The sequence below is a fragment of the Pocillopora damicornis genome, chromosome 6 (assembly GCF_964200805.1).
Source record: "Pocillopora damicornis chromosome 6, jaPocDami1.2, whole genome shotgun sequence".
NCBI classification, from domain to species: domain Eukaryota; kingdom Metazoa; phylum Cnidaria; class Anthozoa; order Scleractinia; family Pocilloporidae; genus Pocillopora; species Pocillopora damicornis.
This window is the reverse complement of record NC_142675.1, coordinates 25,467,630-25,490,000: the sequence shown is the minus strand read 5'-3', so window position 1 is coordinate 25,490,000 and position 22,371 is coordinate 25,467,630. Positions and strand designations below refer to the sequence as shown.

The following is a 22,371-nucleotide window of genomic DNA, read 5'->3' as shown; positions in this document are numbered from 1 at the left end:
TAAATGAGAACGGAGAGGTTTTGACCTGGCGATTTACCAAATCGACTGCGTATTTTGAGATTGACGATTTAATCAAAGAACTAAAAACAAGATTCGACAGGGAAGGAGTTCCCTTGGAAATGATGATATTGGACGACTGTTGTCATGTAAGAAATCTTTATGAACGCATCTTCTCAGGAGTAAAAATTAGATTGGACTTGTTTCATGCAAGTTCAAACTATTTCCCAAAAAGACAGTTACGGTAAGCAGTTTTCCTCTGAATTGTCTCTCATTTTACGTCGAAATGGAGACCTTGGTACAGAAAGGACAACGAGTACGCCTGGCTCAGATGAGATCGAGGCAAACCTAGAACGGTTATTGTTTTCTTGGAAGGATCGTTTGCCTAAGGAAACTCTCCATCAATTAGAATGCCTTCGCAAACACAAACAAAAGGGGTGTCTTTCTGACATACCTCCTGGGTGTGGAACACAAAAGAATGAACGTTTACACAGACATATTAATAGATCGCTCCTCTGTGGTGTCTCTAAGATTGGACCAGAGCTCGCGATAGCTGTAATGAGTTGTGCATTGTTTGCTTGGAATTGCAAACGACAAATAAACAGATTGACCTCAAGAGCTAAGCCTGTTATGCCAGTTGAAATAATTAGAGAAGGCAACCTTTCATCGCCACAACAACACATGAAGCAACTTGAAATTTCTCATGCAGAGGACTTCATGAGCACACGGAGTAACGTAAATTTTCCGCGACTCGTAGAGCGACTTAAAACCCGGAGTATCATAGATTATATCATCCAAAGAGTTCTACATCTCCAAGATTTTATGGACACCTTTAGGGAAAGATGTAAAAACAAAACGGTAGACATCCTGGCTTTCCTTTGGTCCACCAGTTTAAAAACTGAAAACTTTATAGAAGTAGAGAAAAAGATGAATTCTTTGGAATTAGACTTAACTGCTCAACACATGAATAATTTGATAAGGAATCTTTCGGGTTTTAACCTTGAAGTCGACAAGATCGAAAGAGATGGGAACTTTTTTTCAAAGCAGTTGCCTCACAGCTCAATAGACACTCGAGGGAATACAGGGAACATATCGAAGAGCACTGCACTTACCTTGGATTAGGAATTAGTGAAGCTTTCGACACACGTAGACTTAGGGAGCTTTTTGTGAAGAAGTCTCTGATAACATTGAAGAGTACAGAGCCTGGATAACAACTAGCGTTAATGGGTTAGAAGACGTTTACAATTTAGCCAAGACGGATTTTTCGCAGATGAAGTTGGTGGTTGATGCGCGACAACAACAGCTAAAGTCTTGAAAATCCAATTGTGATTGTTGCCGCCCTCCCTTCTACGCCTACGGTACCATTCCCACAACACGAGTTCCTTACCACCACACCCATCTACATTTCATATGATCATTCCGGGCCAGGCCACTATGATGCCACAAAAGGTACTCAATAACTGTTCAATAACCCAGGGTTAAATAAGCAATTTTAAATTCTGATGATGCTATATACCTCCCTATATATCGAGGTTTGAACTGAGAATTTTTCGAGATCCTCCCGATGTCTTGGCACCTTGATTAAGTTGAATTTTTGTACTAGTACTAAGTTGTAAATGCTTACGTTCATGAAATTGAGCCGGAAATCATTTAATGGAGAAAATTATGTTTTCTTCATTTGTGCTGAAACAAATTCTGTAAATCGAGGTTATTTCAGATATAAGTAATAACTATTTATCGAAGTGGAGGTAGCCAGAAGCAGATATTTAACGAGCCGCGAAGCGGCTTGGCAAATACTCATTAACAGCCACGACACGGAGACGAATAGCTGTTTTTAGTACACACTAAACCAGTGAGATAATATAGCACAAAAAGATGATTGTAATCGATTTATTCCTGGGAGCGTGAAACTCGCGAGTTGCTCGGAGGTAAATAGCAAAAGATATTCGGAGTTTGAGTAACTAATCAGAGCGCACCTTCAACGCTATCCACTACTTTAGTATATACTAATGACCCTTAACTTGTCGAAACCTTGGCGAAAACCATTGTATTAATTCTTGACAAAGAAAGAACAGGTTACATGCTACAAGAAGACTTAACAAGTCAGTCTGAATTTGCTTCAATTTCTGCCAGTTGAATCGACAACTTTTTCAACAACTTTATTTGGTTTATAACATAGTACTAACTACACCTCTAGCTTGTAGCACGAGCAAATTCTAACTAGTGTCTACGTGCAGGGCCAGTCAATGTCAAAGGACACTCTCCGGCAGTCAAAAAGTGTTTGTTTGACGAAAAGCTGGAAGGAGAGCGGAGTCGAAAAACTAGAGGAAGGAGCAATAGAACAAGAGTAATTCTAAAGTTTCACAATGCGATTGAAGTAGGAGGCCTGAAAGTGCTCGTTTCACAGATTGGCGTTTTTAAATTAAAGTAGTTGCTAAGTCTAGTACGGCCGTGAGAAATAAAGTTTGTGAAACTACATACATCAAGGTGAATATAATTAAAGAAGCACTTATAAAAGAACACCAAGTCTTTCAGTTCTTTGTCGTAGGTAAGAGGGAGTAAGTCCGGGGTAATAAGTCTCTGTAGGACATCTCACCAATCCGGGTTTGTAAGATCCATCTGGTAGCGCGCCGCTGCACTCGCTCGACTTGTGCCTTCAGGGAAACCTGAGCTGGCGACCAGACTTAAGTAGCGTAGCAGAGTTGTGACTTGACTAGCGATAAGTATGGCGCGCGCCGGGTAGACACGTCAGTTAGCAATGGACATGTCCGCTTTAGGAGCCCAAGGAGCTTGTTGTCTCAAGTGGTGATGGTGTATATATAAGAGTGCCAAGACAACGTACCCGTAACTGTAACTCCTTGATCTTTTTCCGCGGACCTTCGCACAAGTTGTGTGTTGTAAATCAAGGGAGTTTTCATCCGCGTCACAGTAACCGTTGTGCATTTCTAGCTGTTAAAGTTGATGTTATTTCCCTTTGACCAGTCATTCACGTTTGCTAGAGTGGTCTGCAGAGACAGGCAATCGCTGACGAAGTGGCTAATTTACGTTTTCAACTCAGTTGTTAACACTAAATTACCTGTTATACTCTCCCACCGACGTGGCACCACAGTTTCTTTAGAAACTTACCCCTTTATGACTCTGTGTAGCTGTGTACAGCCCTGTATAGCCCTGTATAGGTGTGTGTAGCTCTATTTAGCTGCGTATTGCGTGCGTATAGCTGTGTGTAGCCTTGTGTAGCTATGTATAGCCCTGTATAGGTGTGTATAGCTCTGTTTATCTGTATATGGCTCTGTATAGCTGTGTATAGCCCTGTATAGCCGTGTATGGCTGTGTATAGCCCTGTAAGGCAGTGTATAGCTGTGTTTAGCCCTGTATAATCATGTATAGCTGTGTATAGCCCTGTGTAGCTGCGTATAGCCCTGTATAGGTGCGTATAGCCCTGTATAGGTGTGTATTGCCCTGTATTGCTTTGTATAGCCCTTTATAGCTGTGTATAGCCCTTTATAGCTGTGTATAGCCCTGTGTAGCTGTGTATAGCTCTGTATAGCTGTGTATAACCCTGTATAGCTTTGTATAGCACTGAATAGCTGTGTATTGTCCTGTACAGCTGTGTTTAGCTCTGTATATTTATGTATAGCCCTGTATTGCTGTGTCATAGCTCTGTATAACTGTGTATAGCCCTGTATAGCTGTGTATAGGCCTGTATAGCTCTGTATAGCTGTATCTAGCCCTATATAGCTGTGTATAGCCCTGTATAACTGTGTATAGCCCTGTATAGGCCTGTATAGCTCTGTATAGCTGTATCTAGCCCTATATAGCTGTGTATAGCCCTGTATAGCTGTGTATCGTCTGGTATAGCTGTGTATAGCTCTGTGTAGCCGTGTATAGCTGTGTATAGCCCTATATGGCTATATATAGCTGTGTATAGCTGTGTATAGCTGTGTATAGTTGCGTATAGCCCTGTATAGCTGCGTATAGCCTTGTATAGCTGTATATAGCCCTGTATAGCTTTTTATAACCCTGTATAGCGGTGTATAGTTGTGTATAGCTCTGTATAGCTGTGTATAGCCTCGGATAGCTGTGTTTAGCTCTGTCTAGCTGTGTTTAGCTCTGTCTAGCTGTGTATAGCCCTGTTTAGCTGTGGATAGCTCTGTATAGCTGCGTATACCTCTGTGTAGCCCTGTATAGCTGTGTTTAGCCCTGTAGAGCTGTGTATAGCTGTATCTAGCCTCGTTTCGTGCTGTATGTGTGTGGTATTGTATATAAAGTACATTACATGTATGTAAAGTATAGGACACAATATGTATCTAGGACATAATAATTACCCATACATGACATACCTACCAAAACTATAATCCTATTCACGTGGTTTGTTGGAACATCCTGTCTTGGTTTTATCTACGTGAATAGCCGAAAGTGCAAATAGACAAAATGAAACCAGCAGTTGTGGCCCAGGACGAAATGTTTCCCGATGGAGATGCTGGATGGATGGAAATGGACGAGGTGAGCTTCCACTCACTACAGTACAACCTTCAATTCTGAAATTGTTTCGACTTTAAGGAAAATAAAAGTTAACATGTCGGTTTTAGTTAATTTTTCGATACCCTTTCAGTACCCTTTTATTTCGTCCATTGTTATTTTCTCTTGTTTTTCTTTTGCTGCGTGCTATTTAGGCAGCATCAAGTGGTGGAATGCTGATAGAATTAGCAGCTAATGAAAGAGCAGTCCATGGTGATTTCTTCAATAGTAGGTTTTCTATCTTCCTTTCCTAGACATTTGTTTTGATTTTAATATATCTCATATTGATTCATGAATATAGTGTTGTTACAAATCTTTGTCTTTCTTCACGATAGATTTTGATGACCTCTTTGATGACGATGACCTTCGGTGAAAAAAATAAGTTACTGTGATAATGAAAAGCTAAACTGGAATTGTTCGTATGTTACTAAGCTAGAATATGTTTCCTTGGTGAAATTAGAACAGCAATTAACTGCTATAATGCCGTCGTTAAAATTAATTCTTACTCCTGTACATTGAAAGCAGATAAATGGTACATGTGAACTGTTTAAACTTTTTTGTAACTTTGTAGTGGCCAGTATCTATGACGTTCAACAACTGGCCCAGGTAGACTTAAGATCAGCTAGTACGACTGAGATTCCTATGTATATTTACCATCTTTCTTGATTTAATTAATCACGCAATGCTTTTGATATTTCTAATTCTGGTGCCATGTAAGGTGCTTGTTACATAAAAAACTAGTTATGGCCTAGCTTAATTGCCCTGTCTCAGTGGAAGAGCATAATCTGCAGGTTAAGGGTGACAACCAAACTGAATGTTTAGAACCTCTTCACCTCTGAGATTAGTACTTGTGAATACATGGCATGCTCAGAGAAAGTGGGAGTTGCACTAGGCTAGGCTTTGGGAAATGAGCTCATCTTTCTGCTTTGAAATGGGAAGAGAGAATGGGTAAACATACTTCACTCTGGTGCATTAGTTGAGATATTTTGTCCTGTCTTTTGGGCATTGTGCCCAATTTATTTAAGGGAATGGGATATGATGGCAATATTACGACAAGGCGTTGTTTTCAAGGCCACTCAAATAATTTTGAGAGAACATTCTGACCCCACCCACCCTACTCAGACATCAAACTGTGCTTAGGAGTTCATATGAAGTATTACCTTGAGGAATTACAAACTCATCATCATTTTTATCTTCTTATTTTTTTTTAACAAAAAGTTTGTGAAGGGTCTCAAGTTTGTAAATATCTCAGCAGTATGATCCTGGGTGACAGCACAGCTAAAGGAGATCCTGACATATTTTTGATTCCCTTCTTATTAATGGAGAGGAATAATTGATTTAAAATTAACTCTGGAATATAATAAAATACCTGTTAAAAAGTTGTCTGAATGAGTGAAGTGGATAAGCCTGTCCATGCCTCTATGAGATATTGCACTCCATCCCAATGCACTTAAAGAACATTGTACCAGACAGAGTGCAGCTTTTCCATCTGTTGGTCTTGATTATGCCCAAATTTGTGCCAATTCAAGACAAAAGATAATTCATAAAATGTTTTACCAAAAAATCACATGAGAAGATTGTTTTAGAACAGAAGGTGAGGTCTAAGTCCTTGTTCTAGATAGGGCCTTAGCGTAGAAGGCGCATTGCTATTTAGGGAGGGTATGAACGGTTCCCTTTTCTTAAAATAGGTCAGGGCTCTTACAAAGGCAACAGACAACCACTCCTCCCCGCTAAGTATTTTTGTAAGTCACCCAATGTCATGTGATTAGTTTCTACGGGATTGTTATTCTCGTTCAGCGTGGATGATTATTAGGTTAGGGTTAGTTGTGTAGTGCTCAAGAAGTATCACCGTCAAAAGCATACTTTTCATTTTCTGGTATCCAATTTGGAAGATAATATTTCAGAAAAAGCTGCCTGCACCCTTTTACCACACAATTCACTTCAATGGCGCAGAGAACAGCTTGTTTGTTTCAGCTGTATCCTTCTGTTTTTGTCGGTGAGTGTTCTGATGTCTTGGTTCAATGTCTTTACCTATGTACTCGCTGAACTTCAGTGTTTTTTAATTTTAATTTTACTTGTGCATTTCTAAGTCGATTCTCCTAACGAAGAATCGACTCCTGGTCTGTTACGACTTGCACAATTCGGATATGGGACCTTTGCTGTATAGGACACCATAGGTTACCAGTTGCACAACAACCCCACCAGACTTGCTGGGGCTGGTAAGGCTAAAAACATGGTAAGTGTGAAAGGGATAAATTCTGGAATTTTGTTCCGCAAGGAAGAGTAAGAACAAATTCCCATTTATTGTACTTCTCAAGATTTTCCAAGCTTCCATTTATGTGCTCAATTGTTTCGTAATTCTTCTGTAAATAATCAGCGAATAGAGACGTGTTCTTACCACAACGAAATGCTAATTTAGGGTAGGATGTGACTACTCTCTTCCAGCTCGTATTTGACGAAAATAATGCAATAAATAATTCAATTTAAATAGGTTAGATGAAAAATCATTTTAGATGATCACTCTATATTAAAAAGGTGTTGTGCTGAACAAGTTGAAATCTAGAAATAATCTAAACACCACAACAGACAGAGGCTTGTTTTGAGACCAGACAGTTTATTAAATGTATATATCCTACGTAAATAACACACTAGACTACTACATAACAAAGATATTGGACAAATACACTAAACCACTGATCCAGTAATCAGGAATATATTACAAACACGAGTTAGATTAAGATACAATCAAAACTGTCGGTGGTGTGGGTAGGAGGGAAACTAAAACTTTCCTAAAGCTAGAAATAAACTTGTTGCTTGCTTGCTTGCTAGATTACTAATAACACGTGCACAGATACCCAAGTGGTAATACTAAAGTAATTTTGCAATTGAAATGTGTTAGCGTGGTGAATAGCCATTGGCTCTACCCAAATCTTATGACTTACATACTGAACAAATTGTTCAATCTTAAAGAAAAGGGAAAATACTAATTTGCATCCTACCTGTAGCTAGTGAGGCCTCTCAGTTATCAATGTCTAGGTTCATATTAATAGAGATTAATATTCACATTACTTGTAACCATTGTACTATCGTCTACTCAAAGTATTATGACAGGCAGTGGATTTAATTCACTCACTTCACTTCCAGACATGTGGCGTGTCATGAAATTGTGATCATACCTTTTTGTAAAAGCAATTATGTGTCATATACACAGATCTAGATAACATTCCCCTCAAAAATTCAACAATCATAGAAAATAGTGAACCTTTCACATAATTTTTCAAGATGAAAATGCCCTCACTTTTTAACTTTGCTTTTTCAGGTCTGGTAATTTTTTATTTGACTTCTGAGGTAACAGCAAACTCCACATCCACTATGGTCTCTTCATCAATATCGCCTTCAAAGGCATCTACATCAACTATTGCATCCTCAACAGTGGATTTCTCTACAATGCCACCCAAGACACAAAGCCCAGCATCAGGATATGGTCATTTCAATATATCAGGGGCAGATGGGAAACCTTGCCTCCTTTTAGATATCTCATGTGCGGTGACCTTACAACTGCAAAGTGAGGCAAGTGTTTTTCAGCTATGATGATCTTATGATGAGCATTCAAAATGGTGCAACAACCATGTTTTGCTGGTTATTTACTGTTAAAGAAAGGGGTATTGAAGAAAAACTACGGCCGTAAGATATTGTTGAAGGGTTGATAAATCTGAAACATCTAGTACCTGCTAGCCAGTTATGTACTGTGTGTTTGACACTGAGGGATTAAAAAGTATGAAGCTTGTACCAGAAGGCATTTTGTTCAGTAAACACAAGATCCTAGATTAAATTTAAAGATCAAAGGTTTTGGGTGTGAAAAAGAAAATCGTCACTTTGGGTAGTAGCTGAAGTCAGATGGTAGACATTTGATAGAGCTGAAGCCACTTGAAAATTTTGTTTGGATGTCAGCAATGACTTATTGACTATTTGGAAAGCTGAAATAAATGTTGTAAAACCAAATGATCAATACTTGATAAAGGCTTGAAATCTTTAGGAGACTTTTGACCTTCCACTGAATGCCATTCCAAGTGGAACTTGTGGAGAGAAGACATCATCTGTGTCTCTTGCTTGGAAATCAGAATCAGCCAACATGACCATCTCCTTGACATTTTTGACCAAGAAGGACAAATGGAAAACTACCAGCCTGGCTTTTACCTATATTAAAGACATCAATGGGAGTGGTCAGTGACATTACTGCTTTAAGTTTCCCCTATTCTTTTAAATTTGAAGTAACCTCTGGAACTCAAGAACAATGTACAATAATTGTGCGTCTAGAGTTTAAGGATCAGTTTTACTTCATGTTATTGATAGTTGAACTGTCAGTAAAAGCCATTAGTACAGTGCGATGGATTCTTCGTATGCTGTGTTACTGATTACAGATAATAATGGGGGAAGGGTGGTGGTGGGATAATCAGAAATTCGCTAAAAGCCCAGAAACTGCCCAATATCTCAGAGCACCAAATACCTTTTGTGGCAATTTTTTTTTTTTCAAGAAAGTCATGAACTAACAATTTAAGTATATTTTTATATGAAGAGTTGAAAGTGACTGCAGCTCAAAATAATTCTGAAAAGCTGATGATGACAGCAACAAAAGAGAAAAGCTTTAAATGCAGTGAGAGCCTGGACATAACACTTGAAGGGAAGAGTAAAGTCACAGTTAGCATAAAAAAGATAAAAGTGCAGCCATTTGGAAGTGACTTTGGTGAAGGTAGGATCTGTGGCATTAAAATAGAGAGTGTTTTTGTTCAGTATTCAGTTACCGCAATTGTTACCTTTTCACTCCCAAGAGTGACCAAACATTACTTTCTCTCTCTAATGTCAGTGCACTTTCAAGCAGGAAGGGGATGAGAGTAAAGAAAATATCAAGCAGGGGATATTATTTTTTTGAACTTATGGTTCTTGGTTCTAAAATTGTTTGATATGTATAGAAGACAGTGTAGAGAATTGATTCTTGGATGTTTGAAGTGGAAGGGCTAAGGTGTACATACATGTAAAGTTGTGTATCAACTTTGTATTTAATGTCAAGGCTTAGGATCAATTTTTATTATATTCTTCAGTAAATTTCTTTTCTTAAGGAGCAGAAGGAAGCAAGTAGGGAAAAAGGAGCCATCTTAACCTTTGACTCTCAGGAATGATCATGTTATAACTTTTCCTCATGGAAACCTTCTAATTATACAGGGTTGTAAAAAAGTATTTGAGTTAGTGGATAGTGAACTAAAGTATAGGTATCAGGGAAGGTACATTTTTCTTCACTTTCTGACATTGAAACTGACTCGCAAAGTGATGTAGTAGATCGAGTTGTCAGTTCAAGTCCAAGTAGCTCAAGTGACCAATTATCACCGGAGACTGATTTAATACCAGAACCCTGTGCAGAAAACATTACTGCTGTCAAAATATGGACGAAAGTGGGCACGGGTTGAGAGAGACCATCATGTTAGTTGGGAGAAGATAGTTTTTTTATATAATATTTCGACACCTGTAAATAATTTGATTAATCTTGACTAGTAGCTTTGCTTGTATATGCAAGATTTAGGTTTCTATACACTTTGTGTGTTTGTTAACAAATAAGAGTCAAATAAGAGTCAACTAAGCTACATGGAGTAACTTTTTCTTTGCCAGAAAAACCTGAGACCCTTCTCCAGTTGCTATTAAAACAGGTTTGACCCTCCCCAATTTGTAAAAAATTTACTAATGACCCTCCCCTCCAAAGCCCCAGCCCACCTCTCCCCCCCCCCCAATAAAAAATGTACCTTCCCATAGAGGTGGAAAGCCCCCCCCCCCCCCCCCCCTGCAGGCAAGGGCTCAGAATGTATGGTACCTTTTCCAGATAAGAGGGTGAAATGCACTGGTAACCAGCTTATTCTAACAGCTGATTATTTATTAACAATTTAGCAACCAGATAAGATACCCAATCCTCTTGACCAGCCAAAAACTACCTTCATTTGTTAAAAGAATTTCTCTCTCTACATCTTGGGAGTGAAAGGGTTATAACTGCTCTCTTAAACTGAGTAGGCAGATTGTTTTAATCCATTCAGATGGATTGCACTTGATAGAAAAATAATTTGTGCAAGCCTTGAATCAAAAGAATTTTACCATTATTGGAGGAAATTATGTTACCAGTGATTTATTGTATTCCTTTTTGTGTTTAGCTGATGTTTGCTCTCCAACACCCGGTAATAATCCAGCTGAGTCTGTGGATGCTATTGTACCAACTGTTGTGGGCTGTGTGTTAGCTGGGTTGATTGTTATTCTTATCATTACATACTTTGTAGGCCGCTGCAAGAGAACTGGCTATGAAAAAATGTGATTACAATTTTGTGTAGTTGTCTACTATTATTGTGATTGAGAATAATGTGAGAGTGATAAGACTGTTCTTTATAATGGAGTATGATACTTGAATTGAGTGGTATCCTGAACAACAACATACCATGTTTTGATTTTTTCTGATGAATTTTTGAGTTATTCGAAATCAACACAATTTCTGGCACAAAGAGTGGTTATTACATTTTTATTAATATTTGATATCACTCTCAATCTCTGTTTTGATTAAAGCAGTCTTGATTTGTTTTTAAAAAACATCTTCTGTGATGACAGCTAAATGACAATTATTTACCAAAGTGGAGTTTGCTTGTGATGGATATTTACTAAGCTGCCAAATGAATAGTGTAATGTAGTATTATCAACAAGTTGATAATGTAAATTGGCAACCATTAGGAGTTTCAAAGCTGATGTTTCCAGCATTAGCTCTTCGTCATTCACTCTGACGAAGGGCCAATGCTCAAAACATCAGCTATGAAACTCTTTACAGTGGTCAAGTTATGTTATTTAATACACCCATTTTGAAATCACTGGTGGTCCCTGTAATCTGATTGGCTCTAATTGGTGTGATTTATTTATGAATCACACCATTTTTTGCTTTAAATGGCATCTTTTTCCTAGCCAATGAGGAGGCTACACTAAAAACAAAACAACCAATCAGATTTCAAAGGTTTTTTAAAGTAACTAATCAAATTGTAAGAAAATGAAAGACAGGGTATCAAGTGGCGAATTTTCCAACTTTTGTTTCCAAAACTCTTATTTTTTCCCCCCCAAATGAATGAATTTAATTTTAAACGGGCTCAGTACTGGATCAATAAAATATTTGAACTTACCAAGTCCAAGTATTTGGGTGATTTCAAAATGAATGTAATAAAGAGGTAACTGAACCTCGTGTTGTGCAATTTTGGTCTGAAATCATACTTGTGATTTCAATTTTAAAATCACATGATTTCAGCCCAAATTGCACCTCACTCAGTTCAATTACCATTATTAACTCATAGATAATACTACATTACCCCATTTTATTCTCCCACTAACACAGCATCACAGTTTATTTAGAAACGTACTCCCTTCATTCATTTGCCTAATGAACAGTTGTTTTGTGATATGAAAAGTGATATGATACACCACATAAAGATGTTTTTTTTAATTCCTGCAACAATTACCTTGATTTTGTGCCCAAATCCTGGGCAAATTGCCTAGAGGTGAATATCAATGGATAGTCAGATTTTGAGTAGCCAATCAGAGCATGCCTTCAGTGCTATCCACTGTTTTGGTGTATACTAAATTATGTTATCTTGATGTGAAATCGTTAATAGAGAGCTACTGTATCAAACTAAATGAATGACATCCTTTAATAAGTGATTTTAGTGAGATTTAAGGGTTGATTTGGATTTGTTAGAAGGTTTTGAAATACACAGACACTGTGCAGTGAAATTGCAGGTACAATCAGGGAAAAAACTGGTGGAAGTCTTTGAACTCTGCTTACATCTGCTGTCAATAGTAAGGGTAAGCAATGAGTGTGTTTAAAGCAAAATGGTGGAAAGCATCCTTTACTTATTACGAAGACTAAACAAAGGGAATGAAATGGGTGAATGAGAGCAGTCACTCTAGCCTATTTTACTGGCATGCAATGGGTGCAAAAAGTTGATCCAAATAAATTGTTCTTGTGGCTTGATTCCCAAGGTTTCAATATAAATTCAGATAAACACATTTTGACTAACATACTATGGTAATTTTAAGGACCACCTGCTTTCGTAAAAACTTTGAGATTATGTTCGTACATTCTCAATTGTTCATACTCTTTTTGAAAAGTACTTATTATTTTATGATAGATATGTGTCATAAAGTGACAAGTTTTCAATAAGCACTTGTGGTAATTGTTTTGAAATAAATCTTCCTGTAATCCTCTATGATAGAGAGTGTCAAAAGCCAATAAAAATGTTCAAAATTTTCACAGTTTGTACTCTAGCGTCTCCCTTTCATTCTTTTTTCTCTGTGCATCCATGGATTACCTAGCCAGTACGTCACGTCACTGTCACGCTATAGTACGGAGTCGAAAGTTCAACGGCGTATCAAATGGCATGTTGTCGATTACATGACTTGCCTGGAGATCTGATCTGGAGTAGAAACAGTCAGAGCTACCGATCAGTAGTACATATACTAAGTTGGGTTGCACTGAAGAGTTGTTGAATACCCCATTGAAAAAGAGAATTTTGCAACGCTAATCATATTGCAAGTAATCCCATAACCCACCCTAAATACTCATATAAACCCTTTTTAAAACTGGGAACTTGAAAACATAATTTTCAAAATTAACTAAGTTTATCCTTTTTTGCCACATTATTAAAGGCGTTCCTAAAATTTCTCAATGACAGCGTCAAGCTCAGAAAAAAGCGGGTTATGAAGCTCCTTCATTCGACATGAATCCCCTGACGAATCATTTGAAATCATACGACTAAAGTGACGGAGAAGTTTGCCCCGAACGTGGGTGATGTACCAGTTATGTTCAGATCTTGGATTTACAGAACCAGGATATGTTAGCCAGTTAAAAATCTTAAAGTAACTGTGACCGCCCCACCTAGCGATTACATTGCATTCTGGGAGAAGGTCTCATGTTCGTCATGTGACTTTCACTACTTCATTTCTTTCCGTGGAAAAGGTTCTTTCGCAAGTAGCGGCGTGGTACTACCTCTTTAGAACTGAAAAAAGTGAATAAGGTTAAGATGTGGAGGCTTTGTGCAGCCCTTGTCTGTTTGAGTGTTGCCTTTGGTAAGTAAAACTTGTCTAACTTCTAAGAATACATTTAATATCCCTTCAACATTGGTCGGTCGAGTGTGGCGCTGCACAGAAGAGGCTTCGGTTGTTACTTTCGACAAATACGCACACTCATGAAGGCGCCTCCGAGTTAAGTTTATTTTGGAAACATAAGTTCTTAAGTGTGAGAAATCTAACTTGTAGTTTATTGTTTTTTGTGATGAAATTCTTTTTTTCGAGGTTTTTATAGTCCGCGTTTCAGCGAGGGACTTCCACTATCGATTACGTGATCTGATCATGATAGTGCAGTAGCTGCTAGTCCTCGACTTGGCTTGAATTAGATTCGTGATGTATTTTATACCGCGAGGACACATGCTATCATAGAGAGAGGAGTTTTCTTCGCGATATTTCTTTTTCTCCCGCCTTCTTTGTGTTGTATCAACTGAAGGTTCCCCTTTCAGTTGTCATTCAATTGCCTTGTGACAATTGGGTGTCTCGAGTGTCTAGGAAAGTTCCTCATATCGGGATAAAATAAGTCTCTTATTTTTATCAGAGCGGATACATGATTTGCAATGTAGCCATGGAGTGCAAAATTTGTATGCAAGAAAGTTGCAGTTATTTATATTGCACTTAGGCATTGGCAGAAATATTGGACAAGATGGTGGCCGCGCTTGCGCATTTCGTCCATAATGGCGTCCAAAAAATATAGCAAACTGTATGAAAATTTGTAAAATTTCTAAAATATAACAATCAGGAGTTCATGGTCCTGTCTGCTATCAATCGAGAGATATTCAGTACTGATTCTGCTATTCATCAACCCTCGCAGTGACTCGATAAATAAAAACCACTTACTTCCCGAGTCCGTTCTTTTGTCATTGTTCATTGACCCAAGTCGCCATGTAATCCATCGTTCTCCATCCCAAATACTCAACTATTACAGGAAAGTGCATCAATGAAGTCAACTGCTCTCGATTTAATTGACTGCTACTGAGTTCGAAGCGTCAAAATATCCTGTAAAATTGTCATTTCCTTCCATCAAAAAAACTTCCCAACACGCCAGAATATCCCTTATTTTCCATGTTGAGTAAGTGACGAGACACCATGTTGAAAACTATGACTGAAATGGTTAAACACAAGCAATGCTGATCTTCAAATCATCAGCCATATTTGTTTATGTTCTTGCTGGGAAACAAATTAGTTTTCAGGTCCTTTTTGGAATAAAAACATGCCAGGCATTAAATGCAAATTCAGTAGTCTTGGTGCAAAAATTTAATAAAAGCAAATCAAAATTCTGACATCATGTCATCACTCTGCCTCAAAAAATCCAAAAGATTTACTTGTAGGTCTTTTCTTTTTCTTTTCATCAAATAGAAGATCTGCAGTGCTCAAATTGCGTAAGTCATGGTACGAAACACGCTTCTTTGCAGATCAAGCCGTGATCATCACCATATTGAATTCTCTTGATATTCTATTGTTCTGGAGTGTAATATGATATACCGCTGATAACTGTTAGCGGGCTCAAAATGTCCAGCAATGGCAATGGTTCTGGACTCCTCATTGTAAAGTATGTTACCAAATGTAGGAATACCAAAAAATTTATCATATGCACTTTCCAGTTTTTTTTGTTAAAAAATGATCCTATTCATTTTGTAGTATTTGTCGTTTCAAAAATGGCTGTTTTATGTTCCCTCTATTGGAATTTTTCCATATCGAGTATTTCCCTAAATCTTGTATTGCCCTTCCCTGTCTTGATGAACTCTTTTCTGGTATTAGGGGAGTCATCAACCCAGGCATCCACAAAAAATGGAACAACACCAACAGTGATAACAAATGGAACAACACCAACAATGACAACAAATGGAACTACTCCAATACCAACAAAAAATGGAACAACTCCTACAACTGCAACAAATGGAACAACACCAACAACGACAACAAATGGAACTACTCCAACACCGTCGAAAAATGGAACAACAACTACAGCTCCAACAAATGGAACAACAACAACAGCTACAACAAATGGAACAACAACTACAGCTACAACAAATGGAACAACATCAAAACCAACACCAACAACACCACCAACACCCTCATATGGCAATTATACTATAAAAAAGGATGGGAAATTTTGCTTGCTGGCCCAGTTTGAGGCAAAATTTACCATCAGTTATGTGAAACGTGTTGAGGAAGGAAACAAAACAATTACAACAAAGGCTAAGGTATGTGTGGTAACCAATTATTTTCCTTTCATATTAATGTTGTGGGATTTTCCACAATTTAACCAGCACAATGTTATTCTTGTTGGAGCGTTCTTGGATTTCTCCTGTTGATGCTAAAGCTAGAGAAATTTCTTTTTTTTTTGGTGGTACAGGATAAAAGTTTTATCCTCAAGCAAGTTATTTCAATAGAAAGGCTACAACTAAGCAGAATGTATCAAATTGATACTTTGATGGGAAGGTACCTTGCCTATAACATCAATTAACTTTTGAGCACCTGTTTAGTTATAACATCAACCCTAGTTATGGTTCAATGTATTTGCTTTCCTTTTTTTCTCATTGGCTGTGAGCTCAGGCTGCAGAAAATACTTTTCTACCTGTGTATGGTTATATCCTTCATGCTGAATGGAAAATTAGTGGTTGTGTCCGTGAGATGTTGGAGTGTACCGTAATTTCCGGTCGTTTACCCGCGGGTAATCTGTTGATTTTGCATTAAACGCGCGCCACTGTGGGTAATAGGGAGGTGCGGGTTATGTGACAATTTTAAAATCCAGTGGTAGTTGAATTGAAAAAAAATATCACCAACATGCGTTTCCACCTCTCAAGTAAATTTTATTGTGTTAATAGTGCCGCAAAGCGGCACGAAAACATGATGCCGACTCGAGTTTATTTCACACATAATTAGTTGCGCGACGAATAAATTATTATCGGCATGCGTGAAAACAAAACCTTGATGGTGACAAAAATATCCAAAGATATCTGGCGCATCAGTAACAAATTTCCATTTAACACTAGCTTGAGCTAAAGAGAATTTTCCCGTTTTAAGGGACTTGTTAGGCCCAATAGAACCAGAGATATCGATTTTTTCAGAAATCGCCGACAGTACTTTATAATTCAAGTTTTAATACTCACCCAGCTTTTTTTCAACAAATCGACATGGCGCTGAACGATCACTCGCACAAAATGTGGCCACAAATTCGCATTCTGTCAAGTATGAAACGTTGAGATTTGGGCATGGGCCGCTAGTGTTTTTACTGTATAATCTTATTAATAAAGTACATGCTAATATTGACACAGAATTGTGCACGCGTCTGAATTTCTTTGACCTTTAAACTCGACAAAGACGCTTTCAAGTTTTCGAAAGTTGGATCACACAATTTTTAAAAGACTGAAATGTATCACCTTAATGTCACGTTTTCGCCACCAAAAAGTTGAATAACAACGTGCGGGTTATCCACCAGTGCGGGTAATCTGTTGACTCTTTTTTTCGCCGTATGCAATAATCGGCCGGTGCGGGTAATCGGCCGTGCGGGTAAACGACCGGAAATTACGGTAATTCTCCTTTAAAAAATTGCTAGTGACAGGCTGGTAGACTGAGTGGCTAAACAATTATTGAAATAGTTTATTGCAACTATTTCAATATTTCAATGTCCTGGTGATCAATACTATGATTTTTGGGCTTCAGCTTCAGGAAGGAAATGACCTGCTCTACTCTGCTAACCTTGTGATTCATTATTTTTATCATTATTATCATCATCATTGTAATTATTATCAATACATGTACATTGGTTTTGTGTTCAAAGGTAAGAAATGACCACTAGCAGTTGTTCTGAAGCCTGTGTAACTATTATCTATTGTGAATGAAAGTGATCCTTGCAGTAATGTGCACTGCTTAGGCAGTAGTGAAAATAAGGCCTGAAAAAAATTCAGGCCTGTACAGGATTTGAACCCATGACCTCTGTGATACCAGTGCAGTGCTCTACCAACTGAGCCAACAAGCCAACTGGGAGCTGGTCATGATGTTGGTTCTAAATAAACCCACTTGGGTTGGCACTTGCTGTTGGTTCTAAATAAACCCACCCCGGTATCGCAGAGGTCAGAGGCCTTATTTTAACTACTGCCTAAGTAGTGCACATTACTGTGAGGATCACTTTCATTCACGTCTTTATCCGCAGTTCAAATATATGACTTTCATATATTCTTAACTGTTTATTATCTATTATGTTGGTTTTTATTTTTCTGCAGGGCACTGTTGTCCTTAACAGTCTTGTGCCAGTGAACATTACAGGTAACTGTGGGATGCTGAGTCTAACATGGACGAAACAAAGACCATTTTACACTTTGTCAATTGAATTTGCCGGTAATGACAGTTCTTCCACCTGGCGGTTGAGCAGTGTGTCTTTCCTGGCCAACCTCAAGAACAACCCAAAGTTCCCAAATGCCACAGGTTGTAATATTGATTTTGATGATATGATAGGGGAAATGATAATGGTAGTCATAAGAATGATGATAATTATAATGAAGATATAGTAATAACATACCAATAATTTATGATGATAGTAATAACCAGTCACGTTTTAATAAAACTCAACAGATGCAGTGTTAAATGTCGAGTGACTGAAGAAGTTTTCCTAGTTGAATATTTCCAATGAGTATATACCACTTAGGTGAATAGTGTTTTTGACACATGTCATTTTGCATACCACTCAGGTGAATACCGTTTTTGACACATGCCATTTGGCTATTTTGTTGCTAGTATAGCAAGTACCATCCACAAAAAGAGGTGGAGGGCCTACCATTTTTCTCTAAATTGACAGAAATAGCTAATTTAAGGTTTCTGCTTGGTATATTCTGAAACAGTTATTTAACCTTGGTATGAGTGTAAGTGGTGGATATGTACTTTTACTTCAGTGATTAATTATTACCTATCATTAATAATGTTGTTATTATTGTCTATGTTATTAAAATTCAACAAATGTTTACATTGGAATCAAGATTGTTAAGACAGTGAGAGATAAATATTGTTGATGGGCAATAGAAAGCTAAATCTATATCATCAAAATAAGAATATCAAAGGTTTAAAACAGTGTTATGTACCATTTTTGGTGAAATACAATCAGGGTTGTAGATAAGAGCTGGCAGCCGGTAAAGTACGCTGGCTTCTCTGCAAGGATTTTCTGGCTACTTTCATTGCTTTGTGAGCCCGTACAAAGATGATGTTTATCAAGTCTAAACTTGGGCTCAACAAAAATATAAATTTGCTATGCCCATCTTTTCTGAAAACATAAAAAGACTTCTGACTCAAGGTTAGGTTAAAAATGTTCTGATGGGGACTGTCTTTTTGACAAATCTTGCTGTGGTAGCAGGAAAGTATGAATGATATGATGTTTTGTCCACCATATTGGATTGCGAGACCCACAACCGTTTGCTGTTAAAAAAGCTCCGGCTACTTAAAACCTTAAAGAAAACCCTGACAATACTGTCAATTAATGATTCTTCAACCTAGCATGTAAATGTCTGGATTCTCTCAAATACAGAGATAATTGTTGAGAAGAATGAAGATGCCTTTACTTGTGATATGATTACTTAATTATTTCATGGGTAATTTGGCTCATCCCCCTCAGTTCTCAGAGGAAACCCATCAGAGAAGTAGTTAATAAGTTTGACCACTGATAAGAAAGTACAATAAGAAAAAGAAAAAATAGGAAAGACAGAAGTTTTCCCTTACAGAAGAACATGAATAATTGTGGGTGTTGAGTATTAAGTTTAAAACTAAATCTCCACAGTATTTTGAGTAAATGGTTAAAGTAATCAGGAAAACTTGAGAAGCTCTTTTGTGTGTGTGTGTGTGTGTGTTTGATCAAATATTTGAGATTGCATTCAGGAATGAGAAGGTATTTTAATTTTACACAATTTTATGACTAATGGCTCTCTTTCTTCCTTTATTGCAGAGGGAGTGGTTAATGCCTCATATACACTGTTCCCAAATACTAGTATTAGTGGTACAAATGGTAGCTACTATTACTGCAAAAAAGACACAACATTCACTCTTATGGCAGGTAAGAAAGACTACCAAGTCCAAGCAGATTTCATGGATTGGAAGGTTGAACCATTTGTGCAGAAAAACTCTGAGGACTTTGGATCAGGTTTGTATTAAAGTTTTTACCCCTTCTATCCAATGAGCCACTGATAAATTTGGAAATTAAATTGTGAATGATTGGTGGGGGCTATATGCCCAGTTCAAATTCAAATTTTAAAATTACACAGCAATTTGAATTTTGACTACAAAGTGTGTGTTGTGTTGGGGAATGGAAGAATGTTTTCTCTAGTGGGAATTTGTACATTTCTTTAACATGTAAACACAAACATTTGGGTGATTCTGTAGCATTGATCTGGTGGTCACAGGTGATTGTATTTTCTTGTTATGTGGCGATCTCTGTTAGCGCAGTCCAGGGCATTTTGCATCAGAAAAAAGTTTTGTCTCAAACTTTGCCCATTAAACTACCTTTGGTAGGAAGTAAATAAAACTACCATTATTGCAAGTGCTCAATAATCAAGCTCAACAGACTAAATTGCATAATCCTGCTGTCACACAAGCAAAATCAGTCAAAAGTTTGAAGTCACTACAGCGAAGGAAATTAATAAGTGCCAGATGTTTTTACATTTCTATGCTTTCTAACAGCTTATTAGGAGAAATGAACTGGATTTTTTAAATGGTCCAGTCTGGACTTGAGAAACAGCACTCGAGAAAGAAAGAGTACTTTTGACCAATTTCAGAAAGCTATCTAATGGGTTTTTTTTTTCAAAAGTTTTGGCAAACCTCTGAATAAACACACATCAAAATTGAAATGTTTTCTAAACCCCTGAGATATCACAAAATTTAGGAATACAAATGATTTCTTGCTGCATGCAGCGTGTTACAAGGAGTGAGCTTGTCAGCTTTTGAAGTTTTCAATGTCACTAGAGATCTTAGAAGGGCCTTTTGCAGCTTTGATTATTAAGAACTCTCAATAATTGTGGTTTTCTTTACTTACTACCAAAGATAGTTTAATGGACAAAGTTTGAGGCAAACCTTTTTTGCGTTGTGAAATGCTCTGGACTGCTCTTACAGAGATGGCCACATAATTTTCACACTGTAGTACTGATTACAAATTTGTTGATTACAAATGTATTGATTGCGTAACTTTCTGGAATGGAAGTAAAACCCAATTCCTCCTCTTTAGGCAAAGATTGCTACCAGGACCATCCCACATCAATTCCTACTCCTACTAAGAGCCCAGACAGTGATATTGTTCCAATAGCAGTGGGCTGTGCCTTGGCTGGTCTGGTGCTCATTGTACTGATTGCTTATGTCATTGGCCGCCGCAAGAGTCACCGTGGATATGAGAAGGTCTAGTGGAAGATCTATGGGGAACAAGCTTGCACCAAACAATGATCACACAGATGAAATATACCTGTTGATAGCCATGTGTTAGTGTGGTCATTTTGTTCTGCTTCTTTCTGGACACTTTCTGTCTTATCCTGTGTGAACCTGATTTTAAATTCTTCTTGATGTTAAGCTCTCTGAGACAAAAATAATCTTTCAAAAATTGGCTTTTCATTCCTGTCAGTACAATTTCCTATTTTGGTAACACCATACTATTGGGAAATTTTTCCTTTCTTTCTTTTTTTTTTGTTTTTTACCCTCTGTAACAGATACATGTATGTACTAGAGTCAAAGCTACAACTGGTCAGTATGAGGAATCAGTAGAAGGAGCACACAAAATAAAATCAATTAAATAAAAGATTGCTAGTTCACTAATTAAAATTTTTTTTTGTTTCTGATTATAACAAGCTAAATCCAATTTATTGTGATAAAGTCCTTTTTTTTTTTTAATCTTGATGTTTTGTTTGACTTAACTTAGAAGTAAATGTGGCCATAGATTTGAGTATTGCATGGAAAAGAGTAGCAGCCACATTTCCTGATATTGTTGTGGATGGCCCTTTTTGATACCCTCAATTTATGTTAGCAATGAGAGATTCCTTGCATCTGATGTTTGTTGTGATGGAGGAAATTGCATACTGTGAAGACATTTTTAATTGTAACTCCTTTTTTGACAATCATAGACATAGTTTAGAATGTGTGATATTTAACCTTTTGTAGCAGGCAGTGGAAGGGTGATTTGGAGAAGGAGGGAGAGAAGGAAAGAGAGGATTAAGAAGAGAAAATGGAGAAGTTCCTTCCCTTTGCATATTCCTTTGATGCCAAAAGCCAAAAATTGTGACCAGTAGGTAGACAATGTGACCCTGGTGCTTCTCCACTCTCTTTTTCTTTTCCCCTGCCAAGCAAAGTTGTGTTTGTTGGTGCCCATCTTCCACCCATGTTTTTGATACATGCAGGGTTTGAAGATGTTTTGAATAAAATCTACTTAATTCTATTTGCATTTGCTTATTATTTTAATAATGATTTGAACTCACAAACATGTATAACAGCTGTTCTTGAAGTAAAAAAGTGGTCATCATATTCATTTCCTTGTGGAGGCACTGGCCTCATGGTTAGTGTGCTTGACTCCAGATTGAGTGGTTCAAGCCCTGGCTGGGGTCATTGTGTTCTTAAGCGAGACATTTTATTCTTGCAGTGCTTCTCTTCCCCTAAGTGTACAAATGGGTACCAGCAAATATGCTGGGGGTAACCCTGCAATGAACTAGTATCCCATCCAGGGGGGAGTAGCAATACTCTTAGCTGCTTTATGCTAAGGAAGCC

The 22,371-nt window shown here is 37.6% G+C and overlaps 3 protein-coding genes and 1 pseudogene across 3 annotated transcripts; all 4 read left to right on the top strand.

The window, feature by feature from the left end:
* The window catches only part of LOC149044618 (uncharacterized), a 4,325-nt pseudogene extending 2,430 nt beyond the window's left edge, over positions 1-1,895 (top strand).
* Positions 1,896-3,940: 2,045 nt separating this feature from the next.
* Positions 3,941-5,894, top strand: LOC149044617 (COP9 signalosome complex subunit 9-like). The gene is made up of 3 exons (XM_089209853.1): positions 3,941-4,500; positions 4,671-4,743; positions 4,851-5,894. The coding sequence occupies exons 1-3, from the start codon at positions 4,429-4,431 to the stop codon at positions 4,886-4,888; spliced, it is 183 nt and encodes a 60-aa protein (XP_089065979.1). The 5' UTR covers positions 3,941-4,428; the 3' UTR covers positions 4,889-5,894.
* Positions 5,895-6,249: 355 nt separating this feature from the next.
* Positions 6,250-12,786, top strand: LOC113680908 (lysosome-associated membrane glycoprotein 1-like). Its single transcript, XM_027197957.2, has 5 exons — positions 6,250-6,511; positions 7,835-8,085; positions 8,552-8,738; positions 9,092-9,265; positions 10,707-12,786. The coding sequence occupies exons 1-5, from the start codon at positions 6,460-6,462 to the stop codon at positions 10,862-10,864; spliced, it is 822 nt and encodes a 273-aa protein (XP_027053758.2). The 5' UTR covers positions 6,250-6,459; the 3' UTR covers positions 10,865-12,786.
* A 674-nt stretch (positions 12,787-13,460) lies between these two features.
* LOC113680923 (lysosome-associated membrane glycoprotein 1) lies at positions 13,461-22,045 on the top strand. The gene is made up of 5 exons (XM_089209850.1): positions 13,461-13,647; positions 15,406-15,851; positions 17,874-18,075; positions 19,580-19,774; positions 20,852-22,045. The coding sequence occupies exons 1-5, from the start codon at positions 13,602-13,604 to the stop codon at positions 21,022-21,024; spliced, it is 1,062 nt and encodes a 353-aa protein (XP_089065976.1). The 5' UTR covers positions 13,461-13,601; the 3' UTR covers positions 21,025-22,045.
* Positions 22,046-22,371: the final 326 nt, after the last annotated feature.

What these genes read in the sequence shown, in the direction of transcription:
- LOC149044617 (XM_089209853.1), top strand. Translation starts at nt 4,429, where the DNA reads ATGAAACCAGCAGTTGTGGCCCAGGACGAAATGTTTCCCGATGGAGAT. An exon ending in GATGGATGGAAATGGACGAG is followed by an intron (nt 4,501 to 4,670) that starts GTGAGCTTCCAC and finishes CGTGCTATTTAG; the next exon opens with GCAGCATCAAGTGGTGGAAT. An exon ending in CCATGGTGATTTCTTCAATA is followed by an intron (nt 4,744 to 4,850) that starts GTAGGTTTTCTA and finishes TCTTCACGATAG; the next exon opens with ATTTTGATGACCTCTTTGAT.
- LOC113680908 (XM_027197957.2), top strand. Translation starts at nt 6,460, where the DNA reads ATGGCGCAGAGAACAGCTTGTTTGTTTCAGCTGTATCCTTCTGTTTTT. An exon ending in GTATCCTTCTGTTTTTGTCG is followed by an intron (nt 6,512 to 7,834) that starts GTGAGTGTTCTG and finishes TTGCTTTTTCAG; the next exon opens with GTCTGGTAATTTTTTATTTG. An exon ending in TAAAGACATCAATGGGAGTG is followed by an intron (nt 8,739 to 9,091) that starts GTCAGTGACATT and finishes TTTTATATGAAG; the next exon opens with AGTTGAAAGTGACTGCAGCT.
- LOC113680923 (XM_089209850.1), top strand. Translation starts at nt 13,602, where the DNA reads ATGTGGAGGCTTTGTGCAGCCCTTGTCTGTTTGAGTGTTGCCTTTG. An exon ending in AAAGTTCCCAAATGCCACAG is followed by an intron (nt 18,076 to 19,579) that starts GTTGTAATATTG and finishes CCTTTATTGCAG; the next exon opens with AGGGAGTGGTTAATGCCTCA. An exon ending in CTCTGAGGACTTTGGATCAG is followed by an intron (nt 19,775 to 20,851) that starts GTTTGTATTAAA and finishes CCTCCTCTTTAG; the next exon opens with GCAAAGATTGCTACCAGGAC.